Below are 22656 nucleotides of genomic sequence, written 5' to 3' on the forward strand. Positions count from 1 at the left end.
CGATTTTTCTTCTCTAGGTTGATGGCCAGACCGAGACAAAGGGGCAGATCAAGCTTCGATTCAGGACAGCCTCTGGGAAAGACGTTGTGTGCATTCGATCCTTTCAGCTCACGCAAAAGGCGTCAAAGATGGAATACAAGGCCATCGAGAGTGTTCTTCAGACAATCAACACTCACACCGGAGAGGTACTACTGTGTGATTGTATTTTCATGTTGGTTCTCTTTGCTCTTTGGCAGAAAGTGTGCCTTAGTTATCGCTGTGCGGACATGGACAGAGAGGTTCCAGCTCTCATGGGCGTATCGAAGGCCATTTTGGAGAACGTGATTTTTGTGCATCAGGACGAGGCGAACTGGCCATTGTCGGAAGCTTCTGTTCTGAAGAAAAAGTTCGATGACATTTTTTCGGCGACCAGGTAATGCAGGACAATGCATGGGAATATATCTTCTTACTTTTGACTTGCAGATACACGAAGGCCCTGGATGTCATCAAGAAGCTCCACAAGGACCAGACACAAGAAATCAAGATGCAGAAACTGAAGCTTGAAAACGTGCAAACGCTCAAGGATGCAGCGTACAAGGTTCTTTCGTGCTTATTTGGCACTACCTTTTCTTAAATGCCTTTGTTACAGCTGCAAGAAACTATCGACGGCGATCAGCAGAAGACAAAGCAACTGCAAGACTTGATAGCCATTCTGACTCCAAAGATCCAGGCTGCGCAGGCTAAGATAAACTCTTTAGAGGGTGTTCTGGAGGAAATAAGGCAGCTGCAGAAAGAAATAAATTTCAAAGATGGCGTCAGAACTTCTGTGCTAAAGGCAAAGACCGAGCAGTACAATGCGCTGGAGGAGGAAAACGAAGGTATACATCCATGGCTTTAAACGGGTCGAATCAAATCTAACGCGCTTCACTCTGCAGACAGCGATGAAGATCTGGCTGAATGGCAAGAAAAGTTTCATGAAAGGATTGCGCAGTCCAACAAAGAGATTTGCGATCTTCAAAGGAGCTTGGATGCTGCTAACACGCAATATGACACCCTGTCTGAGTTGATTGCTCAAGCGTCTACACAAGTCGGAAAGTTCGAGGGAGAAGAAAATGTATGCCTAATGAGTTTTGCATGCCATACTAACATCGTTAAATTCAGGCCCATCTTCAAGATAAAAAGCAGTGCGATGCCCTTATACAACAGCTTTTTGACCGTTACAAACTTGGCAATCTGGTGCTTCCACTTGATGAACAGGCGACAGAAAGATCCATTGCTAGGATTACAAATCGCCTGGAAGATTTGAAGCAGGATCATGCTAAACTTACGGTGCCACTTAACGCTGTTTATGGCGGAAGTCTGATATCACAATTTTGCAGAAATTTCACGAGAAGGAACTAGCTACATTTTCAAAAAAACTGGATGACGTCAACCAGAAATACAGCGATGCTAGTGGAAGAAAGGATGGAAAAATTGGTCAGAAGGTATACATATGCCTTTTTAGCCTTTTGTGATGTTTGACAAGGACTTGCAGAGGTCTATAGAAAAGCGTATTGACGAGCTAAGAACCACCTTCCGGGACACGTCAACTCTCGAGGGCGAGTTAAGAAGAAGCGCAGAGAGAGCTGCATCAATGGTGAGGCTTAAAGCACAAATGATCAACTGCCTAGCTCTGTTGGTAACAGGATACGGAAGTTAAAAGAATGCAGAGGAAAATGGACGACATGAACTTTGATGAGCTCATCAGCGAAGAACGAAAAAATAAGCTGGGCATAGAGCAAAAGATTCGGAGCTTGCGTTTGGAAAAAGCCAATCTAGACCGAGATGCCGATGACAGACGTAGCCTGAAGCTAAAAGCGGACGATCTAGCGTCTCAACAAAGGAACCTCAAGAAACTGTAAGTATTTGAGTTTTTTATTTTATTTTGCTCTATGTTTGATATTAATGCATTCGCTACAGGATGGAAGATAACAAGGACAAATTCAGGTTAACTTTGAAAACGCAACCTAAGGATCCTAAGACTGTGAAGTCAGATGTGGAGCTTACATTCGGGTAACGCGCAAACCCTTTGAATGTCTAAAACCGGATTTATATTTGCAGCAACATCTCTAAGGCATACGACGAGCTTCTTGATAGATCCCGAGATGCCGATATGAGAGTTGCACAGGCACGCGCAATGCTTGACGATGCAAAGTCTACACTTGCGAAGCAGCAAGAAGAGAAAGAAGGTGACCTTCTGTTGAATAAAATCATTGTTAAAGATGCACCAAGTCCAAACTTGATGTTGCAGCTAAACGGAAGCTCTTGATTAGCAGGCTTTACAGTCTTTTTCAACAGGATTTGAATCCCAGCAGTTATCCATCAAAGTTACGCGAACTCTCTGACGCAAGAGATTCGAGCAAAAGGTCTGTTTAAGGTCTACAAGAAGCTTTCTCACGGTTGGCCTTGAACGAATGCAGCCAGCATGACATGGCTGACGGAATGCGGCGAATGTTTGACCCGTTCGAGCGAATTGCAAGGGCAACTCATGCATGCCCGTGCTGTGAACGACCTTTTGCCACTCCTGAGGAGGAAGACGAGTTTGTTGACAAGGTTGGTTTGTCTTCCGGTCCAAAGCTGCACTCATTTTTTTCTTCTTCCAGCAACGAGTAAAGCGCTCATCTACTGCACAACGCCTGCATGAATTGGCGTCCTTGACCAGCATTGCGGATAATAAATTTCAGCAGCTGGATAAACTTCGGCCGTTGTTTGAGGAATACCAAAAGCTAGAGAGTCAAGGAATTTCAGCTACGGAGAAATCTATCTCGGACATGACAATGGAGCTTGAGAGAAGTACAGAAACGCAAAATGACGTAAATTCTTTCCGCTTCAATGTTTGGAAGCTAGCTAACTTGCTTGTTTCTGCTATTTCAGGTATCTTGTCTCCTAGCACAGTCCAAAGCCGAGCTTGGCTTGGTAACAGAGCTTCGAATTACTGCGCAGTCGATCGAGGAAGCTTATACGAGCGTTCAAAACCTCGAAAGGGAGGTCAGAACGCTTCAAAATCAGCTTAACCCTGAGTCATCTCTGCGGTCCCCAGATGACGTAGGAGAAGAACTTGAAAAGCACGAGAAACAACTGTAAGCAAGAGCAGGACCGTGTTTTCATTGACTCTCTCTCGTTTATTTTGGCGCAGGGAAGAATTAAATCGAAAGCTCGATAGGCTTAAGGAAGAACATGACTACATGAAAGACGATCTTGCAAACTGCAAGCAGAGGAAACATGCTGAGGAGATGAAGAAAGCAGATTTAGAGAAAAAGCTAGAACGGAACAAAGCTTTGAAGGAGGAGGAAGCTAGCTTGGTTAAACAGATGAATCAAATCGACACTGAAATTCAGGTTTGATTTTGTTTGCTGGTAAAAAATTTATGTCAACATTCTGCTTTTTGTGGTTAGTTTGAAATGGAGCAGCTGGAGCCTCTAGCAGAAGAAAAAGAAAGGCACCTAAAAGAGTTCGATCAACTTAAGAGAAAGTTTAGACAAGAGCAGGATGTTAGCACTCAGGGCGTAAACGACTTCGACAAAGAGGTTCATTCCTTAACGAATATCTGGGGAAAGATTAAAGAGTATGCTTGTTCTTCGTCATTAGCGTAATTCTAATTCTTTTTGTTTGCTGTGCAGTTATGTGGAGCGTCATAAAACACACAACGTCCAGACCGCGAAGAGAAGGTTGTCTGAGCTGCAGGCGCAGAAGGACGAAGAAGAGTCCAAAAAAAGCTTTTGCCTTGCGGAAGTTCAGAGAGTGAATAACGTGCTCGCGCAGCAGAAAGTCATCGAAAGAAACATTGCCGACAACATAAAATATCGTAAGCTTTGCGCAGAGGAGCAGAAGTGCATCCAGGAAATTAAAGCGCTGGAAGAAAGAATGCTGGCAATTGGAAACACATTGGACTTCGAGGGAGAACTGAAGAAAGCTTTGAAAGAAAAACAGCATCTAATGGGCGAGGTAAAGAGTTTCACCCAGTGATTATGAGTATATGTTATTGAATTGACTTGCAGGAGAGCCGTCACAAAGGAACTATTGCGGTGCACGAAAGCAACATAGCAAGGAACAAAGCAGACTTAAAGCAGCCGCAGTACAAAAATATCGACAAGCGTTATCGAGCCCAGCTCATACAGCTTAAGGTGGAAGTCCTTTTTCTGTTTTTCTTGTGGTCCTCACTGTCCTCTTTATGCTGCAGACGATGGAAATGGCGAATAAGGATCTGGATAAATACTATAACGCACTGGATCGGTACATTGTTTTCGATGCTAATGTCATTGGATGATTCGAGCTTTTTTGCAGAGCCCTGATGCGATTCCATACCATGAAGATGGAAGAAATCAACAAAATAATCAAAGAGCTCTGGCAGCAGACATACAGGGGACAAGATATCGACTTTATCGAAATAAGAGCCGACGCCGAAGGAACTGGCACCCGTTCTTATAGCTATCGGGTATGGTGCACTGTTAGCTGTTCTTGTGCAGATGATGCGTCTTTTGATACAGGTGGTAATGAGGGCGGGAGGCGCAGAGCTCGAAATGCGTGGCCGCTGCAGTGCTGGGCAGAAGGTATCGAATGATCTCCACGGCTTGCTGATTGTAGTGTCTGTTTTACAGGTCCTCGCTGCCCTGATCATTCGCTTGGCTTTGGCTGAGACGTTTTGCCTCAACTGCGGGATTCTGACGCTGGACGAGCCTACGACAAACTTGGACGCTCAAAACGCTGAGAGCTTTGCAGCTGCGCTCTTAAGGTGGGCTTCGAACCTGGCCTCTAGTCTCTAACCAGCAGACACACTAGGATTATGGAAGAGCGGCGAGGACAGGAAAACTTCCAGCTTATCGTGATCACCCACGACGAGAGATTTGCGCAACTTATCGGGCAGCGGCAGCTAACGGAGAAGTACTACCGAGTGTCCAAGGATGAAAGGTAAGCTAAGCTAGCTGTTTATCTCAGTCTGTATTTGACACTCTCGTCACCTTGCAGGCAGCACAGCCTGATAGAAGTTCAAGAGATTTTCGGGTAAATAGAATAGAAGACGGTGGCATATATAGAAATATATGTAGAGGTACACACTCTCTCCCGTCCACGTAAAAAATGCTCACACATGAGGTTTATTTTTCATTGAGATGACTAAGATTTCTTCTTGACTAAATTTCTGACTACTTTTTATCCATTCTATTTTGTTTTGGCTGGCTCAGACAAGAAGCAAATAAATTTGCGGGGTCTTCTCGCTCACGCTCCATGCGCTTTTAGATATCACTCTTTGACCAGTCTGGCTTTTCATCGGGCCAAATTTGAGGATAGTGCTCCAGACAACCCTGAATACAATCCCAGGCCATCAAATGAATCCAGATTGTCACAGCATTGTTGTCTCCCAGGCATAGGTTCTTCTCCAACCTATTTGAAACATCTATACCTTCTAGCAGGTTTGCCAATCTCCAGTATAGCATTATCTTGATTGCTGTGTAATTTGTTCACACGCCAGTTAAGTTGATCGCACTGTTCCCGACCGTTGGATCGAGATTAGTTATTGTCTATAGTTTTGGAGAACCTGTATTATTGCTTATGTGGCACATGAATCGTACTAATCCAATAAAAATGTGCCAAGTGTCACTTAGCTGGAGCCCTCGCTTACCGATACTTTGCTGACGACCTCTTTGATTCGTATCCTTGCACTGTGGCAATATCCGCGGTAAGCTCCTGCCTGCGTCGATCGAGTCCAAGAAGGCGCGCAGCGATCTCGCTGGAGACAATCGCGCTCTCAGTCCATGCACATTGTAGCTCACAATCCTCATTTCCCCGCCAAGCCAGGGAGGAGCTCAAACGAAATAGGGCAAAAGCAATCTTATACTCTATCATATCAAAGTGTTATAGTAGTTACCAAAGAAAAGAATGCAATGTATTAACTATGGAACTATGGAACGATCTCAAGTAGCTTGCACTGGCGAGGAGCTCGACTGTTTGGACATGAGATACGCTGTGAGAAGTGGCTCCACATTCCCGTCCATGATTCCACTGATATCCGACGTCTCCACGTTTGTTCTCAAATCATGTACGAGCCTGTAAGGATGGAAGACGTAGTTTCTTATTTCCTGCCCCCACTCCGCCTTGACAACGTCCCCTCGAATCTCTTTGATCTCGGCAGCCTTTTGCTCCTCGAGAATCACCAGGAGCTTGGATTTGAGCAGCGCGATTGCTTTTATCTTGTTTTCGAGTTGGCTTCTTTCCTTTACAAACACAAAGAAAGTTTTAGAGAGCGCTGTGCGGTTACTTCGTTTCATGTACCTGAGCAGTGAAGAGCAATCCCGGTTGGAATGTGCGTGACATGAACAACAGTCTCGACCTGCGTATGCTTATATCTCCGGAGAGAAAGGCACTGAAGAGGTGTGGATATTGGAAATCTATTGCTAGTAAGAAAACAAAAGAAAAAAGGGCCCGATCTCCAAGGGCTGAGAAGAAGGATGAGTGAAAGAATGCTATGTATTAATAAGAAAATGATGAATGGCGATGGGGATCCACAATTTGGATTCCCCCCTTTGAAAGGCTAGTGGTTCTAACTGTTAGCATATGCTAATGAATGGTATATGCTTGTATGATCTAATCTATGGCTCCGATGTAACCTTGGGTGCAAGGTCAAAGTCCCCTGAGCCTGGGTTTTTGGATGATACACTCTGCTCCCCTAACAGAACTAGACACCATCCTCGGTGCGAACATATTTGTTGTTGCTGCTGCTGAAGTCGATAGAGGCTGCAGGAATGTAAGCTCGTGGTTGGGGACATTGTCTGGTGGATCTGTCCCATCTTCCTGGAGCTCGGCTACCTCAGCCAGGAGGGCGGTATGATCATCCTCGAGCTTCCGGTAGCAGGTGTTGAGCTCTTCGTATTTGAATTTGTAGGTGAATTCATGAGCTGCTGATGGGGTTGATGGCTGCTTGGAGACGATCTTCCTGATGTCCCAGAGGTCGATGCAGATCTGCTTCATCTCCTCCGACTCTATAGCTCTGTAGACTTTTGCTGTCGCTGTGCGCTTGCTGATTGTGCGATCTGTTGGGCGAAGTTCATAGTAGAGGAGGGCTTTGAGGTGATTCAAATGCTGCTCGTCGATGTCCTCCCATGTGAGCTCACCGGTAATTTCTCAATTGTCCTTGATGATTTGCTGTGGAACTTCTCCTAAGAATTTGAGCAGTCCCTTATTGGAGATTTTGAAAATGGAGGCAATTCTTGCTGGCCTGAGGGTGATCTTGTTGGTGCCATCGGTTATGGTGCTGTTCTTGGGGTTGAAGGAGGCGGCCAACTTTCTTGCCAGTTTTTGGTCAGGGTGTGTTGAAAAGGCCTTGTGGAGGAGCTCGAATCCATCCTTGAGCCAGGTGGTTGTGTCGTTGCTTGGAAGCCTAGGAATATGGTGTATGATATCTGAGGCACTGGGGTGGATGAGCTGGCTTCTCTCTCTTCATTTTCTGTGATTGAAGTGCTTGCCCCATTAGGGTTCTTGAGACCCGTAACTGTTGGTTGGCTGATCGTGTGGTGCTCGATTGCTGGTGATGAACAGTAGAGATTTGTTGACAGAATGACTTGGCTTGATTGAAGATCAATGGTGGAGATTGCTGATAAAGTTAACTCAAGTTCAACTGTTGAGAGCTGTTGATCCAACGGTAGGTTTGGACTTAGAGATTTTGTGGCTATTTGTTGCTAAAGTTGGTGGGCGAGTTTGTGTTGAGTCGAGTTGAGTTGTGTCTAACTGAGATGAGTTAAAGTTTGTCTGCTGGGGTGATTGTCGATTGTTGGTTTTAGGGTGTTTGTCGGTTCCGGTTGGAAATTTGCTAAGGTGCTGATGTTGAACATGTAGACGTGATATGGTCGAAGCTTGTTGAGGTTGACGATCTCAGTGAAGTCTTTGGCGAGTGTGCTGACTTTGGCGGTGCCATTGGGGTAGAGTGCAATGATTTTGAAAGGTCCTTCCCAATTGGTCTGGAGTTTTCAGCCAAGTTTGCCGATGGGTCCTTGGTACTAGAGAACATGATCGTTGACACTGTATTTCGGAATGTTGTGTGATGCTTGTAGCTTTTCTCTATTTTTGGATGGCGTGAAGTGTCCAGAGGGCATTGAGTCGGAGTTCGTCAAGACGTTCAAGTTGCTGAAGCCTTTCTCGAATTGCGTGTCGGGTGTCGAGATTATACTTGATGGTGACTTGCATGCTTGGGACAATGAATTCAATTGGCGTGATGGCTTCTGTTCTGAAGGCGAGTTTGAATGGCGTCATGTCGGTGGTGACTTTATATGCAGTTTGATAGCCCTAAAGTACATTGAGAAGTTTGTCGTCCCAATCTTTGCCGGAATCTTTGATGACTTTTTTGAGGATGGTCTTCAGTGTTTTGTTCATTGCTTCTGCTTGACCGTTGCCTTGAGGATAGTATAGTGTTGACATTTTGTGTCGGATTTTGAACTCGGTGGTGAGATGTTCGATTGTTTCATTGATGAAGTGGGTGCTTCTGTCGGTAATGAGTTCGAATGGTGTGCCGAAATGAGTGATGATATTTTCGTAGATGAAGGTTGTTGTTGCTTTCACTGTGGCATGTCAGAGAGGTATTGCTTCGGCCCACTTGGTAGTGTAATCGGTGGCAATGACAATGTACTGATTTCGTCAACGGGTGCTGACTTGGGGTCCAACGAAATCAAGTCCCCATTTCTGAAATGGTGCCATTGGAAATGTTGGGTTGAGTTGTTGAGTTTGAGTTTTTGGCAGTAATCAGTGTTGTTGACATGTGATTGCAGAATTCTTCAGTGTCATGCCAGAGTGTCAGCCACTATAGGCCGGCTTCAAGAATCTTCCGAGTTGTGGTGTCGGTGGTGAAGTGTCCACCAGAAGGTCCATCGTGAGTTTCCTTGATGATTTGAGTTGTGCTTGGCAGCTTGATGCATAGGCAAAGAATGTTGTCGATGCCGCATTTGTAGAGAGTGCCTCCAATGACTAAGTATCAGCGGGTTTTAGCAACAAAAGTCTTCTTTTGGTCAGATGTGGTGTACTGATCCGGAACTTTTGCTGAGTTCAGGTAACTAAAGACGTCGTCGAGCCAGGTTGCTAGTATTGAAACTCGGAATAGGTTTGAGTATTCTTGTAGTAAAAGGAACCATCTTGATATTCAACCACATAGTATCGGCTTGTTGATGAGGTAAAGGAGTGCCTTGTGGTCGATGAAAAGGACGACTTTGGTTGACAATATGTAGTGTCGGAACTTTTGAAGTGAGTAGATCATGCCGACAGTTTCTTTCTTGGTGGTGGTGTAATTTTGTTCAGTTGGGTTGAGTAGTTGGCTGGCGTAGTAGATCGGTTGATCTCGGTTGTCATGTTGAGTTTGGCTGAGAATTGCGCTATGTGAGACACAAAATCCCTAAGCCCCAAAGTGGAGCCAGAAAGGGTGCCATGTGGTAGTGGCCGAAGCGAAAGCCAAACGAGCGTAACACGTTTGGACTAAAAGCTCCGACTTGGAAGGTCGAGAGCGGGAGTGGAACACCCAACAAAGTGCTCGAGGAGCGAGCACGAGGCAACCAATAAGAAAGGCTCCAAAAAGGGGACCCAAAAGGGACCAACACATGACACGTGGAAGAGTCTGAGATGGACTGAGACGGAGTCCGAGATGGACCCGAGATGGAGTCCGAGATGGACCGAGATGGAGTCCGAGATGGAGTCCGAGATGGGGTCCGAGATGGAGTCCGAGATGGACCCGAGCTGGAGTCTGAGGTCGAGACCGAGACCGGGACCGAGACCGAGACCGAGACCGAGACCGAGACCAGGACTGAGACCGAGACCGAGACCGGGGCCAAGACCGGGACCGAGCCCGAGCCCGAGTCCGAGTCCGAGTCCGATTCCGAGTCTGAGTCCGAGTCCGAGTTCAAGTCCGAGTCTGAGAGGGTGAAAGCCCATTCGTCTCCCAGACCCTGGGGGGTTTGGTGAGCTCCAAAAGTATAGTAGAGGGGAGGACTGCAGTGGAGCCAGTTTGGCCAGGAAAGGCCAGTTTGGCCAGGAAAGGCCAATTTGGCCCAGGAAGGCCAGACCCAGTGTTGGGTGATGAACTGACCACTGGGAAGTCCAAGACTAAAGTGAATACGGACCGACAAGCGGGGTAGCTTGGTGAAGTGTTCAAGAGCCGGCTCTAGTTCCCCCGGGAGATCGACTGGCCGATGCTCCCAGTCCAAGTGTGGGTGGCACTACTTACTTGGATACCAAGCGTGGTTTAACGGAACCTCACTCTAAGCCCATGGCTAGAGCACCTAAAGGTGGAAGGCGGGGAGAGTACCCATGGGGCTCACATAGGCCCACGGTGTTCCGAAATGTTGTCCCGGAGTCCTAAATGGGGGAAAGGAGGAAGAGCAGTCCTCTATTGTAGTGACTAAGGATACAGTCACATGGTGAGGAAGTCCCGGAGAACCATGAGACTTAGTGGTCGGGCCTATGGGCCTTGATCGAGTGGCAGTGTTGGCGAACATGGCCATGGACAAAAAAGGGACTTGGTAGGAACTAACAAAGGGATATTGGGGAAGGCTATTCCCCATGTCTGTGGGCATCCTAAGGATGCTAAGGAGTGGATTTGGGATAACCACCCATGGACGGATGGCCCAATCTTGGAGAGACGGGATTGTGATGCGAGTGGTATTGGACCACCAGTGCGGCAAAGGTGAATGGGCATGGCCTTAGCGTAATGGGCCAATATGTCAATGGTACCTTTGGGTGTCGGTCTTGGGACCGGACACGTGGAGCACTTGGACTAAGTGCAAGGGATGAGTGGCATGGATGCCATTCTCGGGGTTAGCAAGTCCCAAGTCCTGAATTGGACTTGAGCAGGGTGTGAAAGAGACTCCTCCAAGTGGTCGAAGGTGTGGTTAAATGACTAAAGTGGAATGGAAAAATTTAGTCGCTTACACACTAGTGGCAATGTCGGAAGTGTCGACATGAATATGGAACTATTGTGTCCAGTCGAGCTTGGCAAGGATTGGTGCTGTTATGAGTTTGAGTCAGAGAGTGTCGAATGTTTGTTGCTGTTTGGACATCTATGTCCATTGAGCATCTTGCTTCAATCCGTCAGTGAGTGGTTTGGTACTTGTGGATGAAGCATCAGTGATATCCAACTTTGCCAAGGAAGCGTCGAAGTTCTTTCTGATTCTTCGGTGGTTCAAGTTTGGAGATGACGTCAATTTTGTCCTTATCGATGACAATGCCGTCTTTGCAGACAACGTGGCCGAGAAGTACTCCAGATTTGACGAAGAAAGCGCATTTGTCAGGGTTGAGTGCTATGTTGTTCTCTTTGCACTTGTTGAGGCATTTCTCAATGCATTCAAGATATCTATCTTCTCAGCTAAAAACGCTAAAGTAGTCCATGAAGACTCTCATGAAATTAGTGAGGTAGTCTTGGAAAGTTGTAAGCAACCAAAGGGAACAACTCGAGAAATGATCCATAGGATTCAAATACAAAGGGAAAGGGCCTATGAACAAGAGTGCACCCCCTTTTCCAATCGGTTAAGGGTCTTGGGATATTTGGGGTTAAGCATCCTTGGGTTTGAATAATACTGGGCTAGGTGACCTCTCGGGAAGTCCAAATTCAGGAGCTTACAAAAGTGTTGGTGATAAGCCTTTGGAAGGTGAATGGGGCATTGCAGAGTTCGAAAGGCATTCATCGGTAAGCATAGGCTCCCCATAGATTGATGAATACTGTCTTGTGCTAATCTTCTTCGGCAATGTGAGTTCGAAAGGCATTCATCGGTAAGCATAGGCTCCCCATAGATTGATGAATACTGTCTTGTGCTAATCTTCTTCGGCAATGTGAGTTCGAAAGGCATTCATCGGTAAGTATAGGCTCCCCATAGATTGATGAATACTGTCTTGTGCTAATCTTCTTCGGCAATGTGAATTTGGTTGTAGCCAGAGAAACTATCAAGGAAGGAGTACATCTCGTGTCTGGCAACTGCATCAAAAACTTCGTCGGTAAATGGTATCGGGAAGGCATCTCTTTCGATGGCGTCATTGAGTTGTTTATAGTTGACGCAAATTCAAAGTTTGGCATTTTTTTTCGGCACAACCACCAGTGGGGAAAGCCAAATCGGATTCTGAATCGGGTAGATGTACTCGACTTGGAGAAGCTTGTCAAGTTCTTTCTTTACTTGTTCCATTAGATTTGGATTCATCCGGTAGGCTGCTTGTCTTCTTGATTTTGAGTCTGGAAGAAGGATGATGGTGTGAAGGCTGAGTTTTGGTGAAACTCCCTTAAGGTCTCGGTAACTCCAAGCGAACAAGTGTTTCTTCTTTCGGAGAAGATTGATGCCTTTGTCTCGAAAACTTGCTAAGATGTCAGTGGCAAGTACAATATAGTGTTTGTTGTTGTCGTCGGCGAGGCTGACTTTTTTGAGTTTTTGGTCGGCTGGAATTGATGGAATGTAGGCAACTTTGTTGTGGTTGTCGATTGTGAATGCTGCTGGGGCTTCGAGTTTTGTATCTCGAGTGACTGGATTTTTCAATGCTGATGTAATTGGTGGTCGTTCTCGTTGGAAGTCGGCAATGATTCGGAACAGGTCAATCTTGGCCAAAGGTTTGAGATCGGGGTAGGCTTTGAGAATTTGTTGTTCTTCATAGTCATTGAGGCCATCTTTGAGATTATATTCTTCCAAGTCAATAGGTCAGTTGTGGCTGGACAGTGATTTGGTTGCTTTTGTTGACACAATTGTCAATCTGTCCTATCCTCGAAGGATAAGATTGTTGTTGGGCTAGTCTTGATAAACTTTGGCAGTTCAGAGCCAAGGTCGACTGAGGAGAATCAAGTATCCATTGGTCTGCTCTGGTAGTTTGAGGACAACATAGTTGACTGGTATTTCAACACCTTGAATGGTGGTGTTGACTTTTCAAATGATGCCTTTGGGTTGAACAGATAGGTGGTCGGCCAATTGGACATTGAAAGATGCCAGGTGGACTGGGCCGATGTTGAGTTGTTGATCAAGACTTTCTTCAATAATATTGACGTTGGAGCCACCGTCAATTATGGCTCCTTGAACAAGGTGTTTGTCTAGTCGTAGGTCGATTGTCAAAACATCATTGTCACAATCGCTTGGTTGAATCTCAGTTCAAAATGTGTTGATAGATGTCCGTGTCGGGTTGAGTGTGGGCGAGTCTGTCAAAGTGTTGGTCGATGCAGATGTCAGATCGGTGAGCTGTTTGGTGGGGTAGGGTGCAATCTTCAGTAGTTGGCCAACAGTGATTTGAATATTTTGGTTGAGGATAGTCTCTGCTACTTCTTGGATTTCCTCAAAGTTTGCCAGATTGTGTTCTGGTGTTGGTGTCAATGTCGGACAATTTGTCTGTCAGTTTTTTTGGTATTGAGTCTTTGGCATTGTTGTCAAGCTTGCGATGGTTGAGCTTCATTGTCGGAGTCTAAAATCACTAATTTGGGTGGTGTAGAGTGAGTTGCCATTGTATCTTGGTGGCTAACTTCTGCTTCTTTTTCCATTCCTGGAGTTTTGTCCAGCTCTTCGGGCCCTGCTCTTCATTATCTCCAGAATCTCTGTCCGGTTGATGTTGTTTTTCTGCTCGAATTTGTGCTCAGGTTTGTACTGCTATGACTTGAGGATCGGAGTTTTCATTGTCAGCATAAGGTAGTTCGTCGGTCTCGACCATCCTTGTTGTTAGTGGTTGCTGCTGGTTCTGATCTTGTTGTCGAGGAGGCGGCAGACCAAGTCTTAGTGGACCGCCTTGGTTTTGAAGTCGAGGTTGCCATGGCCTATTGTTGTAGTTGCCTTGGTAGCCGTAGTCTTGATAACTTTGGCCTTGGTATCTTTGGTTCTGGTATCTTGGGTATTGTTGGTATCCTTGGTTGTAGTTGTCTCAGTTTGCCGGGTAGTTCTGGTTCAGCGGGTATTGTCGATCATTGTAGTTGTTGTTGTAATCATTGTTGTAATTGTTGTAGTTGTTGTAGTGAGGTTGATCATTTCACTGTCAACTCATTTGTTGGAAGTTGTTTCTTGGCAGTCTCCAATTTGTCGGAGGTGGTGCCAGGTAGTTTTCGAAGTATTGATTTGGATATGGTTGTCGAAACTGTTGTTGAGGATAGTTCAAGATTTGTTGAACTTCTGGAGAATTTCAAAATCTGCAAGTCTTGGCATCATGACCTTCTTTGGCACAGATCTGGCATTTGGAGATTTGGAGCTTGCAGTCACTTGCCGGATGTCCTTCATTCTTGCACTTAGTGCACCAAATTCCTGATCAAAATTCTTTGATGTCAGCCTTGGCTTTTCTCTTGAGCTTGTCGATTGTTTTCCTAAGTTTCCAAAGTTTGACTTGGCACTCTGTCGCGAATGTGACTTCGGGTATCGAAAGATACTTGTCGACCGGTCCTTACGGACACTCTTTCCTTACTGCCATGACGGCTGGAGGTCGGTACTGCTGGTTCCCTTTATTGGCCCCTCTTGTTCAAGTGTTAGTAAACTAGACTTAGCATCTGTACTTGGCCGGATGAGCATAAGGACGGAATTCCTAAGTGTCTATTTGGCCAAGCATACTGTGAGACACAAAATCCCTAGGCCCCAAAGTGGAGCCGGAAGGGCGCCACATGGTAGTGGCCGAAGCGAGAGCCAAATGAGCGTAACACGTTTGGACCAAAAGCTCCAACTTGAAAAGTCAAGAGCGGGAGTGGAACTCCCAACGAAGTGCTCGAGGAACGAGCACGAAGCGAGAAAAAGGCAAGGCTCCAAAAAGGGACCCAAAAGGACCAACACATGACACGTGGGAGTGTCCGAGATGGACTCGAGTTGGAGTCCAAAGTGGAGTCCGAGATGGACCCGAGTTGGAGTCCGAAATGGAGTCCGAGATGGACTCGAGTTGGAGTCCAAAGTGGAGTCCGAGATGGACCCGAGTTGGAGTCCGAAATGGAGTCCAAGATGGACTCGAGTTGGAGTCCGAAGTGGAGTCCGAGATGGACCCGAGTTGGAGTCCGAAATGGAGTCCGAGATGGACCCGAGATGGAGTCCGAGATGGAGTCCGAAGTGGAGTCCGAGGTGGACCCGAGATGGACCCGAGTTGGAGTCCGAAGTGGAGTCCGAGATGGACCCGAGATGGAGTCCGAGATGGAGTCCGAGATGGAGTCCGAGGTGGACCCGAGATGGACCCGAAATGGAGTCCGAGATGGAGTCCGAGATGGACCCGAGATGGAGTCCGAGATGGAGTCCGAGATGGACCCGAGATGGAGTCCGAGATGGGGTCCGAGATGGAGTCCGAGATGGAGTCCGAGATGGAGTCCGAAGTCAAGACCGAGACCGGAACCGAGACCGGGACCGAGACCGAGACCGAGACCGAGATCGGGACCGAGACCGAGACCGAGGCCGAGGCCGAGACCGAGCCCGAGCCCGAGTCCGAGTCCGAGTCCGAGTCCGAGTCCGAGTCCGGAGCCTGAGAGGGTGAAAGCCCAAAGCGTTCGTCTCCCAGACCCTGGGGGGTTTGGTGAGCTCCAAAAGTATAGTAGGGGGAGGACTGCAGTGGAGCCAGTTTGGCCAGGAAAGGCCAGTTTGGCCCAGGAAGGCCAGACCCAGTGTTGGGTGAGGAACTGACTACTGGGAAGTCCAAGACTAGAGTGAATACGGACCGACAAGCGGGGTAGCTTGGTGAAGTGTTCAAGAGCCGGCTCTAGTTCCCCCGGGAGATCGACTGGCCGATGCTCCCAGTCCAAGTGTGGGTGGCACTACCTACTTGGATACCTGGTGTGGCTCAATGGAACCCGCTCTAAGCCCATGGCTAGAGTACCCAAGGGCAGAAGGCGAGGAGAGTACCCAGGTGGCTCGCGTAAGGCCACGGTGTTCCAAAATGTTGTCCCCAAGGCCCAGACTGTGGAAAGGAAGAGGAGCAGTCCTCTGGGGTAGTGACCAAGGACACAGTCGTGTGGTGAGGAAGTCCCAGAGGACCGTGGGACTTAGTGGTCAGGCCTGTGGGTCTCGATCCAGTGGCAGTGTTGGCAAACACGGCCAGGGGCAGAAAGGGACTTAGTGGGGACTGACAGAGGGATATTGGGGAAGGAAATTCCCCAGGTCTGTGGGCATCCTAAGGATGCTAAGGAGTGGATCTAGGATGACCACTCGTGGACAGATGGCCCAGTCTTGGAGAGACGGGATTGTGATGCAAGTGGTATTGGACCACTAGTGCAGCAAAGGTGAATGGGCATGGCCTTAGCGTAACGGGCCGAGATGTCAGTGGTACCTTTGGGTGTCGGTCTTGGGACCGGACACGTGGAGCACTTGGACCAGGTGCAAGTGTTGAGTGGCATGGATGCCATTCTTGGGGCTAGCAAGCCCCAAGTCCTGAATTGGACTGATGGAAGTTGTGAATGAGACTCCTCCAAGTGGTCGGAGGTGTGGTTAAGTGACTAAAGTAGAATGGAAAATTTAGTCGCTTACAATTTGGTATCGGAGCTGTTCCTTAGTCCGACTTTTATTGGTGCTCAAGTATATCACCACTAGTGTTGGCATCGGAAGGTCCAAGGAGTGGGCCTATCCTTGAGAAGTAGCAAGTCGGGAAGACATGGCTCTCCATTACAGTTCATGTGTGAACTTGTAGACGAGGTGGTGGATAGAAAAGGGCCAATAATGGAACGACTTTGGGATCTTGGGAACAGTGCAAGGTTTTCCTCATTGAGTTGAGGATGTGATCCGGATGAGCATTTGTCTCAGCAAATTGGCTTAGGTTGTTGTGGTAAACAACTAAAGTTGGGATCACGGGAAAGATAGAGACTCCAAAACAATAAAGGAGTCACAAGATTATCCTCATATAGTTGAGGTTGGTGCTCATGAATGTGAGACCAAAGGTAATGACCGTGGAAGGTCAAATACGGAAGAGTCCTTGAAATGGTAGCCGGGGCTACCTCTAATAAATGCTGGAACAACCCAAGGAGTTGGGGGTGTATTAAGTGGATGAGTTGGTATTCTCATCACATGGACAAGTAGTTCTAAGGGGCAAAGGTTGCCCCCAGAGAACAAAATCAAGTGTCGGAGTAACACTTGTGAAAATAGTCCTTTTGAGTAGGACCGGAATGCAAGAAGTGTATTCCAGTGAGCTAGTGCCTCACAAGTAGGACCTACGGGTCTGTGGATTAACCAAGTCCAAAACTGTTGGATGACTCAAGTAGAGTCAAGGGATGGTCCTAAAAGGACTGATGGAAGCATTTGGACTGAGGTGTGTTGTACCCCACAAAGGATGGGGGGGGATCATAGGATCCAAGGATGAGAACAGAGGGTATCTCATCGATGGCAAAATGTGCCATGCGAAAGTTATGGGAAAGGTGTTCCCAAAAGAAAACAACTTTGAAACAAAGTTGTGTGTGACCTTTATGGTGCAGTGCTAACGGATGGTTGGCATAAGAAAGAGTGGTATTGGTCTTGGCAAAGACTTAGACACAAAGAAGAAGTGTCATAGAGGTAGGCTCGTGGAGCCGATGGTGTGGAGACACCAAATGTGCCAAGGTGTGATACCTTGAGGCTATATTGGTGGGTTCATGAGAACCCCTTGCCAAAGGAATCCCAATGGAAATGGGAATGGCATAGCCTAAGCTGCAGAGCATGCAGTTGGAGTGTGGTGACCCAGATAATGATGAAGGTGTTAAAGCACCAAACAATGAGTTGTAGGACTTGACAACTATGAGGCAACTAAGCAAGAGGTGCAAAATAACTGGTTGAACGGGTAGAAGGTAGCTACCCAAGACTTCTTAATAGCATAGGGAAGTCGGATACACCCTTACGGGGGATAAGTTGCTTGTGTTGCGATATAGTAAGTCAATGTCATAAAAGAAAATACTCATTGTCAAGAAAGCCTAAATTGGGACACCCGAACACTCTAGAACACCAGAAGGTGGTGTTTGATGTTGCGAGGGCAATAGATAAGGCCCAAGGGACTAAGTCCCTAGCGAATGATGGATAGAAGGTGCTATCCAAATGTCCAAGGTGGCGGAGACAGGAGAAGACTGTCTACTCAAATTGGACAAAGCCAAAAATGGAATTTTGGTAAGGCTAGCGATGGGCATGTAAAGGCCCATAAGCAACAACGTAATCTCGGTGTGTGGGATTATAGGGTGAGCATACCTGGATTGAGGAACCACTCCCTAGGCTATCGGGTAGGTGCACCCCTAAGAATACTTGCTAAGGCATGATAGAAAGTGCAAAGCTATCCTCCTGGTCTGGAGGAGAATGACCAAAGGAAAGGTGTGAAGCCAAAAGCAAGAAGTAAGGGGGTAGAACCGAACCATAGGAATCGAAGGGCATAACCAAGGTTGGTTATGCCAGCTGGGAGTGGAGAATCAAGTGGGGGCTCGAGGGTGTTGCCGCTAGCAACCGTGATGCCATGGAGAGTCTAAAATATGGAATTGTCCATGTTAGACTATATGGTAATTGGAAAGCTTGCAAAAAGGGAGGCCTTAGCAAGCTGAGGGACAGAGTTCCTTCAAGGTTCCCAAAGACGATTCTAGGTAGCTTAGTACCTAGAAAGGCCAAGTGTAAATGGTTCATGGAACGTGCGAAATCAGAGTGGTGCAGCAGAAGCGTGGTTTTGAAGCTTGCCATGAGGCAAGGCTATCAAGGTTAGGGAAGTAGTTCCCGAGTGTTCAAAGAGAGGGCTTTGAACGAAAGTCGATAGTCAAGAACTTTCACGCTTATGCAGGAACCATGTTACAGTGGTCGGAGGACTTGCCAAGCGAGATTGGCACGTCGGGGGAACAAATACCCTAGTTGAAGGTGATAACTTCGAAAAGGGTGGGCCATGGGGCCAAGCATGGAGGAGTCCATGCATGATCACAGACATGTCAAGTGAGAGGACTTGGCAGTGTGGAGGAACTAGGTTCCTAAGCTGTGATCTGTAGCGCGCTTTAAAAATAAGTTGGTGCACCGGCGTGGGGAGGCACGCCAGGCATCTTGTGTGATGCCGTCCGTAGATGCATATACGGAGGTTGGGTTCGAGTCCCGACCCTCTAGTGCTTGGGTTCGAGTCCCAAATCACTAGGGCGTGGTGATGGTTTGGAATATGAGGACACTCATATTTCGGTGGTCATGGACTCTCAGTGGGGAGACTGGTTTAGGCACACCGCCAAGCGAGGGATGCCTCGGAGTCGTGATGCACGGTTAGATTGCTTAGTGTGAAAGCTCAGCATATCTAACTTGAACGCTTTGGTGCAAGTGGCACCAAGGTCGTGGTGAGTGAGATGGGGACACCTAATCTCAGTTGCTATGAACCCTTGGCCGTAAGGGCTGGCTTGGGTGCACCGCCAAGTGTGGGGGATGCCCCCGGGGTTATAGTCAACAACTTGGAGGTCTAGAAGACCAAGTACCTCTTGGCAACTCTGTTAAGGTGCCAAGGTGATATCACTAGGTGATCTTATGGCCAGATAAGGACAAGGTCCTTGGTTGGCTAAGGAATGAAGTTCCTGGTTCAAAATGTTGAAATTGAACTGTTTAAGGTGGTGTGGCTTGGTCGTGATGACCAAGTGGGAAGAGCACCTAAGGGAAATAAACTATGTCCGTGAGATGGCATAGTGAGTCCTAGGAAAGTAGTCTCTATAAAAGACCCATGGGAGGGTCACGAAGTTGGGCCGTGGATAGAGCCCATAGCAGAAGATGCTAAAGAGACGTACTAGGGGTGAACATCCTCCGGACTTGGCAAAGAAGAGTCTTTGTTATGGAACCGAAACAATACCTCAAGGAGGGAGGTAGAGATTCGATGTTGCTTGGTGCAACAATCAACGGATAAGAGCAAAAGATGAGTGGCCAAGATAGGGCCGTGGAATCCCTTGGGGGGGAATCCAAGTGACAAAGTTAGGCGAGGAACACTAATGTGTTGGACGCTAACAAGTTGCAGGAAAGGAAGTGTGTTTCCAAGGAGGGATTCCGAAATGCTCCGATTTGGCAAAAGTGGAAGCTCCAAGGGAGGGAGCGGTAAGGTAGCCAAATGATAGGGCCATGAACAGCCCTAGCACAAAGTATGATAACTGGAACTTTGGCACGAAATAGAAGAGAGGATGATGGTGCCCTCGAGTAAAGAACTTCCTAGGATGGGAAGTGGAGTTGCACAAAAGGTGCAAGGCAAGGTGTCGGAGACACCTAGGAAATTGACTCCAAGAAGTCAAAATTCAAAGTTCCAAAGTGCAAAGGTTATATCGATGGAAATTGAGACTACTCGAGAAGGAGTAGTGGGATTGACTTAGAGAAGGGTCTCTAAGAGGTTTAGCGAGAACTAAACCAATAAAAGGAGAGAACCATTACATGTGGTCCAATCAGTCTCTAAGTTGGAGAGACTACGCTCCTTAAAGGATGGACAAGGCATGGTGAGCCTTTGATGTCAAACCATGGACAAAGATTGGCTAGGTGCCAAGGATGGAAATGGTAACACGTGTGGGTGTTACTTTATGAAAGGGTTTACCGTTCGATGAGGACATCGAACTTCGTCTATGGGTGGTGGAGTTGTGAGACACAAAATCCCTAGGCCCCAAAGTGGAGCCGGAAGGGCGCCACATGGTAGTGGCCGAAGCGAGAGCCAAATGAGCGTAACACGTTTGGACCAAAAGCTCCAACTTGAAAAGTCAAGAGCGGGAGTGGAACTCCCAACGAAGTGCTCGAGGAACGAGCACGAAGCGAGCAAAAGGCAAGGCTCCAAAAAGGGACCCAAAAGGACCAACACATGACACGTGGGAGTGTCCGAGATGGACTCGAGTTGGAGTCCAAAGTGGAGTCCGAGATGGAGTCCGAGATGGACTCGAGTTGGAGTCCAAAGTGGAGTCCGAGATGGACCCGAGTTGGAGTCCGAAATGGAGTCCAAGATGGACTCGAGTTGGAGTCCGAAGTGGAGTCCGAGATGGACCCGAGTTGGAGTCCGAAATGGAGTCCGAGATGGACCCGAGATGGAGTCCGAGATGGAGTCCGAAGTGGAGTCCGAGGTGGACCCGAGATGGACCCGAGTTGGAGTCCGAAGTGGAGTCCAAGATGGACCCGAGATGGAGTCCGAGATGGAGTCCGAGATGGAGTCCGAGGTGGACCCGAGATGGACCCGAAATGGAGTCCGAGATGGAGTCCGAGATGGACCCGAGATGGAGTCCGAGATGGAGTCCGAGATGGACCCGAGATGGAGTCTGAGATGGGGTCCGAGATGGAGTCCGAGATGGAGTCCGAGATGGAGTCCGAAGTCAAGACCGAGACCGGAACCGAGACCGGGACCGAGACCGAGACCGAGACCGAGATCGGGACCGAGACCGAGGCCGAGGCCGAGGCCGAGACCGAGCCCGAGCCCGAGTCCGAGTCCGAGTCCGAGTCCGAGTCCGAGTCCGAGTCCGAGTCCGAGTCCGGAGCCTGAGAGGGTGAAAGCCCAAAGCGTTCGTCTCCCAGACCCTGGGGGGTTTGGTGAGCTCCAAAAGTATAGTAGGGGGAGGACTGCAGTGGAGCCAGTTTGGCCAGGAAAGGCCAGTTTGGCCCAGGAAGGCCAGACCCAGTGTTGGGTGAGGAACTGACTACTGGGAAGTCCAAGACTAGAGTGAATACGGACCGACAAGCGGGGTAGCTTGGTGAAGTGTTCAAGAGCCGGCTCTAGTTCCCCCGGGAGATCGACTGGCCGATGCTCCCAGTCCAAGTGTGGGTGGCACTACCTACTTGGATACCTGGTGTGGCTCAATGGAACCCGCTCTAAGCCCATGGCTAGAGCACCCAAGGGCAGAAGGCGAGGAGAGTACCCAGGTGGCTCGCGTAAGGCCACGGTGTTCCAAAATGTTGTCCCCAAGGCCCAGACTGTGGAAAGGAAGAGGAGCAGTCCTCTGGGGTAGTGACCAAGGACACAGTCGTGTGGTGAGGAAGTCCCAGAGGACCGTGGGACTTAGTGGTCGGGCCTGTGGGTCTCGATCCAGTGGCAGTGTTGGCAAACACGGCCAGGGGCAGAAAGGGACTTAGTGGGGACTGACAGAGGGATATTGGGGAAGGAAATTCCCCAGGTCTGTGGGCATCCTAAGGATGCTAAGGAGTGGATCTAGGATGACCACTCGTGGACAGATGGCCCAGTCTTGGAGAGACGGGATTGTGATGCAAGTGGTATTGGACCACTAGTGCAGCAAAGGTGAATGGGCATGGCCTTAGCGTAACGGGCCGAGATGTCAGTGGTACCTTTGGGTGTCGGTCTTGGGACCGGACACGTGGAGCACTTGGACCAGGTGCAAGTGTTGAGTGGCATGGATGCCATTCTTGGGGCTAGCAAGCCCCAAGTCCTGAATTGGACTGATGGAAGTTGTGAATGAGACTCCTCCAAGTGGTCGGAGGTGTGGTTAAGTGACTAAAGTAGAATGGAAAATTTAGTCGCTTACACATACTTGGCCCGGCTTTTTAGTTCTCTTTTGCTCTGTCTTGCACTGGCTTGACAAGAACCCTCGTGTATTGAGATTGGTCCCTCAATATCGCTGGATGATAGCTTACCGTGTCTGCCAAACACCCTCGCTATCATGCCCTTTGTGTTAGTCTCATTTTGGTCCCAAATGCTATTTATGGAAAGTGTCTAGATTTGCTCATTTGGCATATCTACGGAATGTAGAGATCGGCCTGAACACAATGGTGTTCGTCCCGTGTCCAAATTCGCAATCTAAGGACATTCCATATTTAGTAAGTTTCAAGCTTGTCC

The 22656-nt window shown here is 48.0% G+C and overlaps 1 protein-coding gene and 1 pseudogene across 1 annotated transcript in view; one reads left to right on the top strand and one right to left on the bottom strand.

The window, feature by feature from the left end:
- LOC9652827 (DNA repair protein RAD50) overlaps window positions 1–5145 on the top strand; it is a 5530-nt gene extending 385 nt beyond the window's left edge. The window contains exons 2-26 of the mRNA XM_024666841.1: window positions 18–185; window positions 237–412; window positions 463–577; window positions 629–857; window positions 915–1093; window positions 1141–1308; window positions 1359–1463; window positions 1514–1615; window positions 1665–1876; window positions 1939–2031; window positions 2080–2207; window positions 2270–2384; window positions 2439–2571; window positions 2622–2831; window positions 2893–3098; window positions 3155–3356; window positions 3414–3583; window positions 3639–3963; window positions 4017–4142; window positions 4199–4251; window positions 4303–4453; window positions 4506–4568; window positions 4617–4750; window positions 4798–4926; window positions 4984–5145. Of these exons, the coding sequence (XP_024522609.1) occupies window positions 18–185; window positions 237–412; window positions 463–577; window positions 629–857; window positions 915–1093; window positions 1141–1308; window positions 1359–1463; window positions 1514–1615; window positions 1665–1876; window positions 1939–2031; window positions 2080–2207; window positions 2270–2384; window positions 2439–2571; window positions 2622–2831; window positions 2893–3098; window positions 3155–3356; window positions 3414–3583; window positions 3639–3963; window positions 4017–4142; window positions 4199–4251; window positions 4303–4453; window positions 4506–4568; window positions 4617–4750; window positions 4798–4926; window positions 4984–5023 (3732 nt within the window). The 3' untranslated portion in view covers window positions 5024–5145. The remainder of the gene's footprint in view (window positions 1–17; window positions 186–236; window positions 413–462; window positions 578–628; window positions 858–914; window positions 1094–1140; window positions 1309–1358; window positions 1464–1513; window positions 1616–1664; window positions 1877–1938; window positions 2032–2079; window positions 2208–2269; window positions 2385–2438; window positions 2572–2621; window positions 2832–2892; window positions 3099–3154; window positions 3357–3413; window positions 3584–3638; window positions 3964–4016; window positions 4143–4198; window positions 4252–4302; window positions 4454–4505; window positions 4569–4616; window positions 4751–4797; window positions 4927–4983) is intronic.
- A 782-nt stretch (window positions 5146–5927) lies between these two features.
- Window positions 5928–22656, bottom strand: part of LOC112343422 — a 36568-nt pseudogene continuing 19839 nt past the window's right edge.

The sequence above is a fragment of the Selaginella moellendorffii genome, unplaced genomic scaffold (genome assembly GCF_000143415.4).
Source record: "Selaginella moellendorffii unplaced genomic scaffold, v1.0 SELMOscaffold_149, whole genome shotgun sequence".
In the NCBI taxonomy this organism is placed as follows: domain Eukaryota; kingdom Viridiplantae; phylum Streptophyta; class Lycopodiopsida; order Selaginellales; family Selaginellaceae; genus Selaginella; species Selaginella moellendorffii.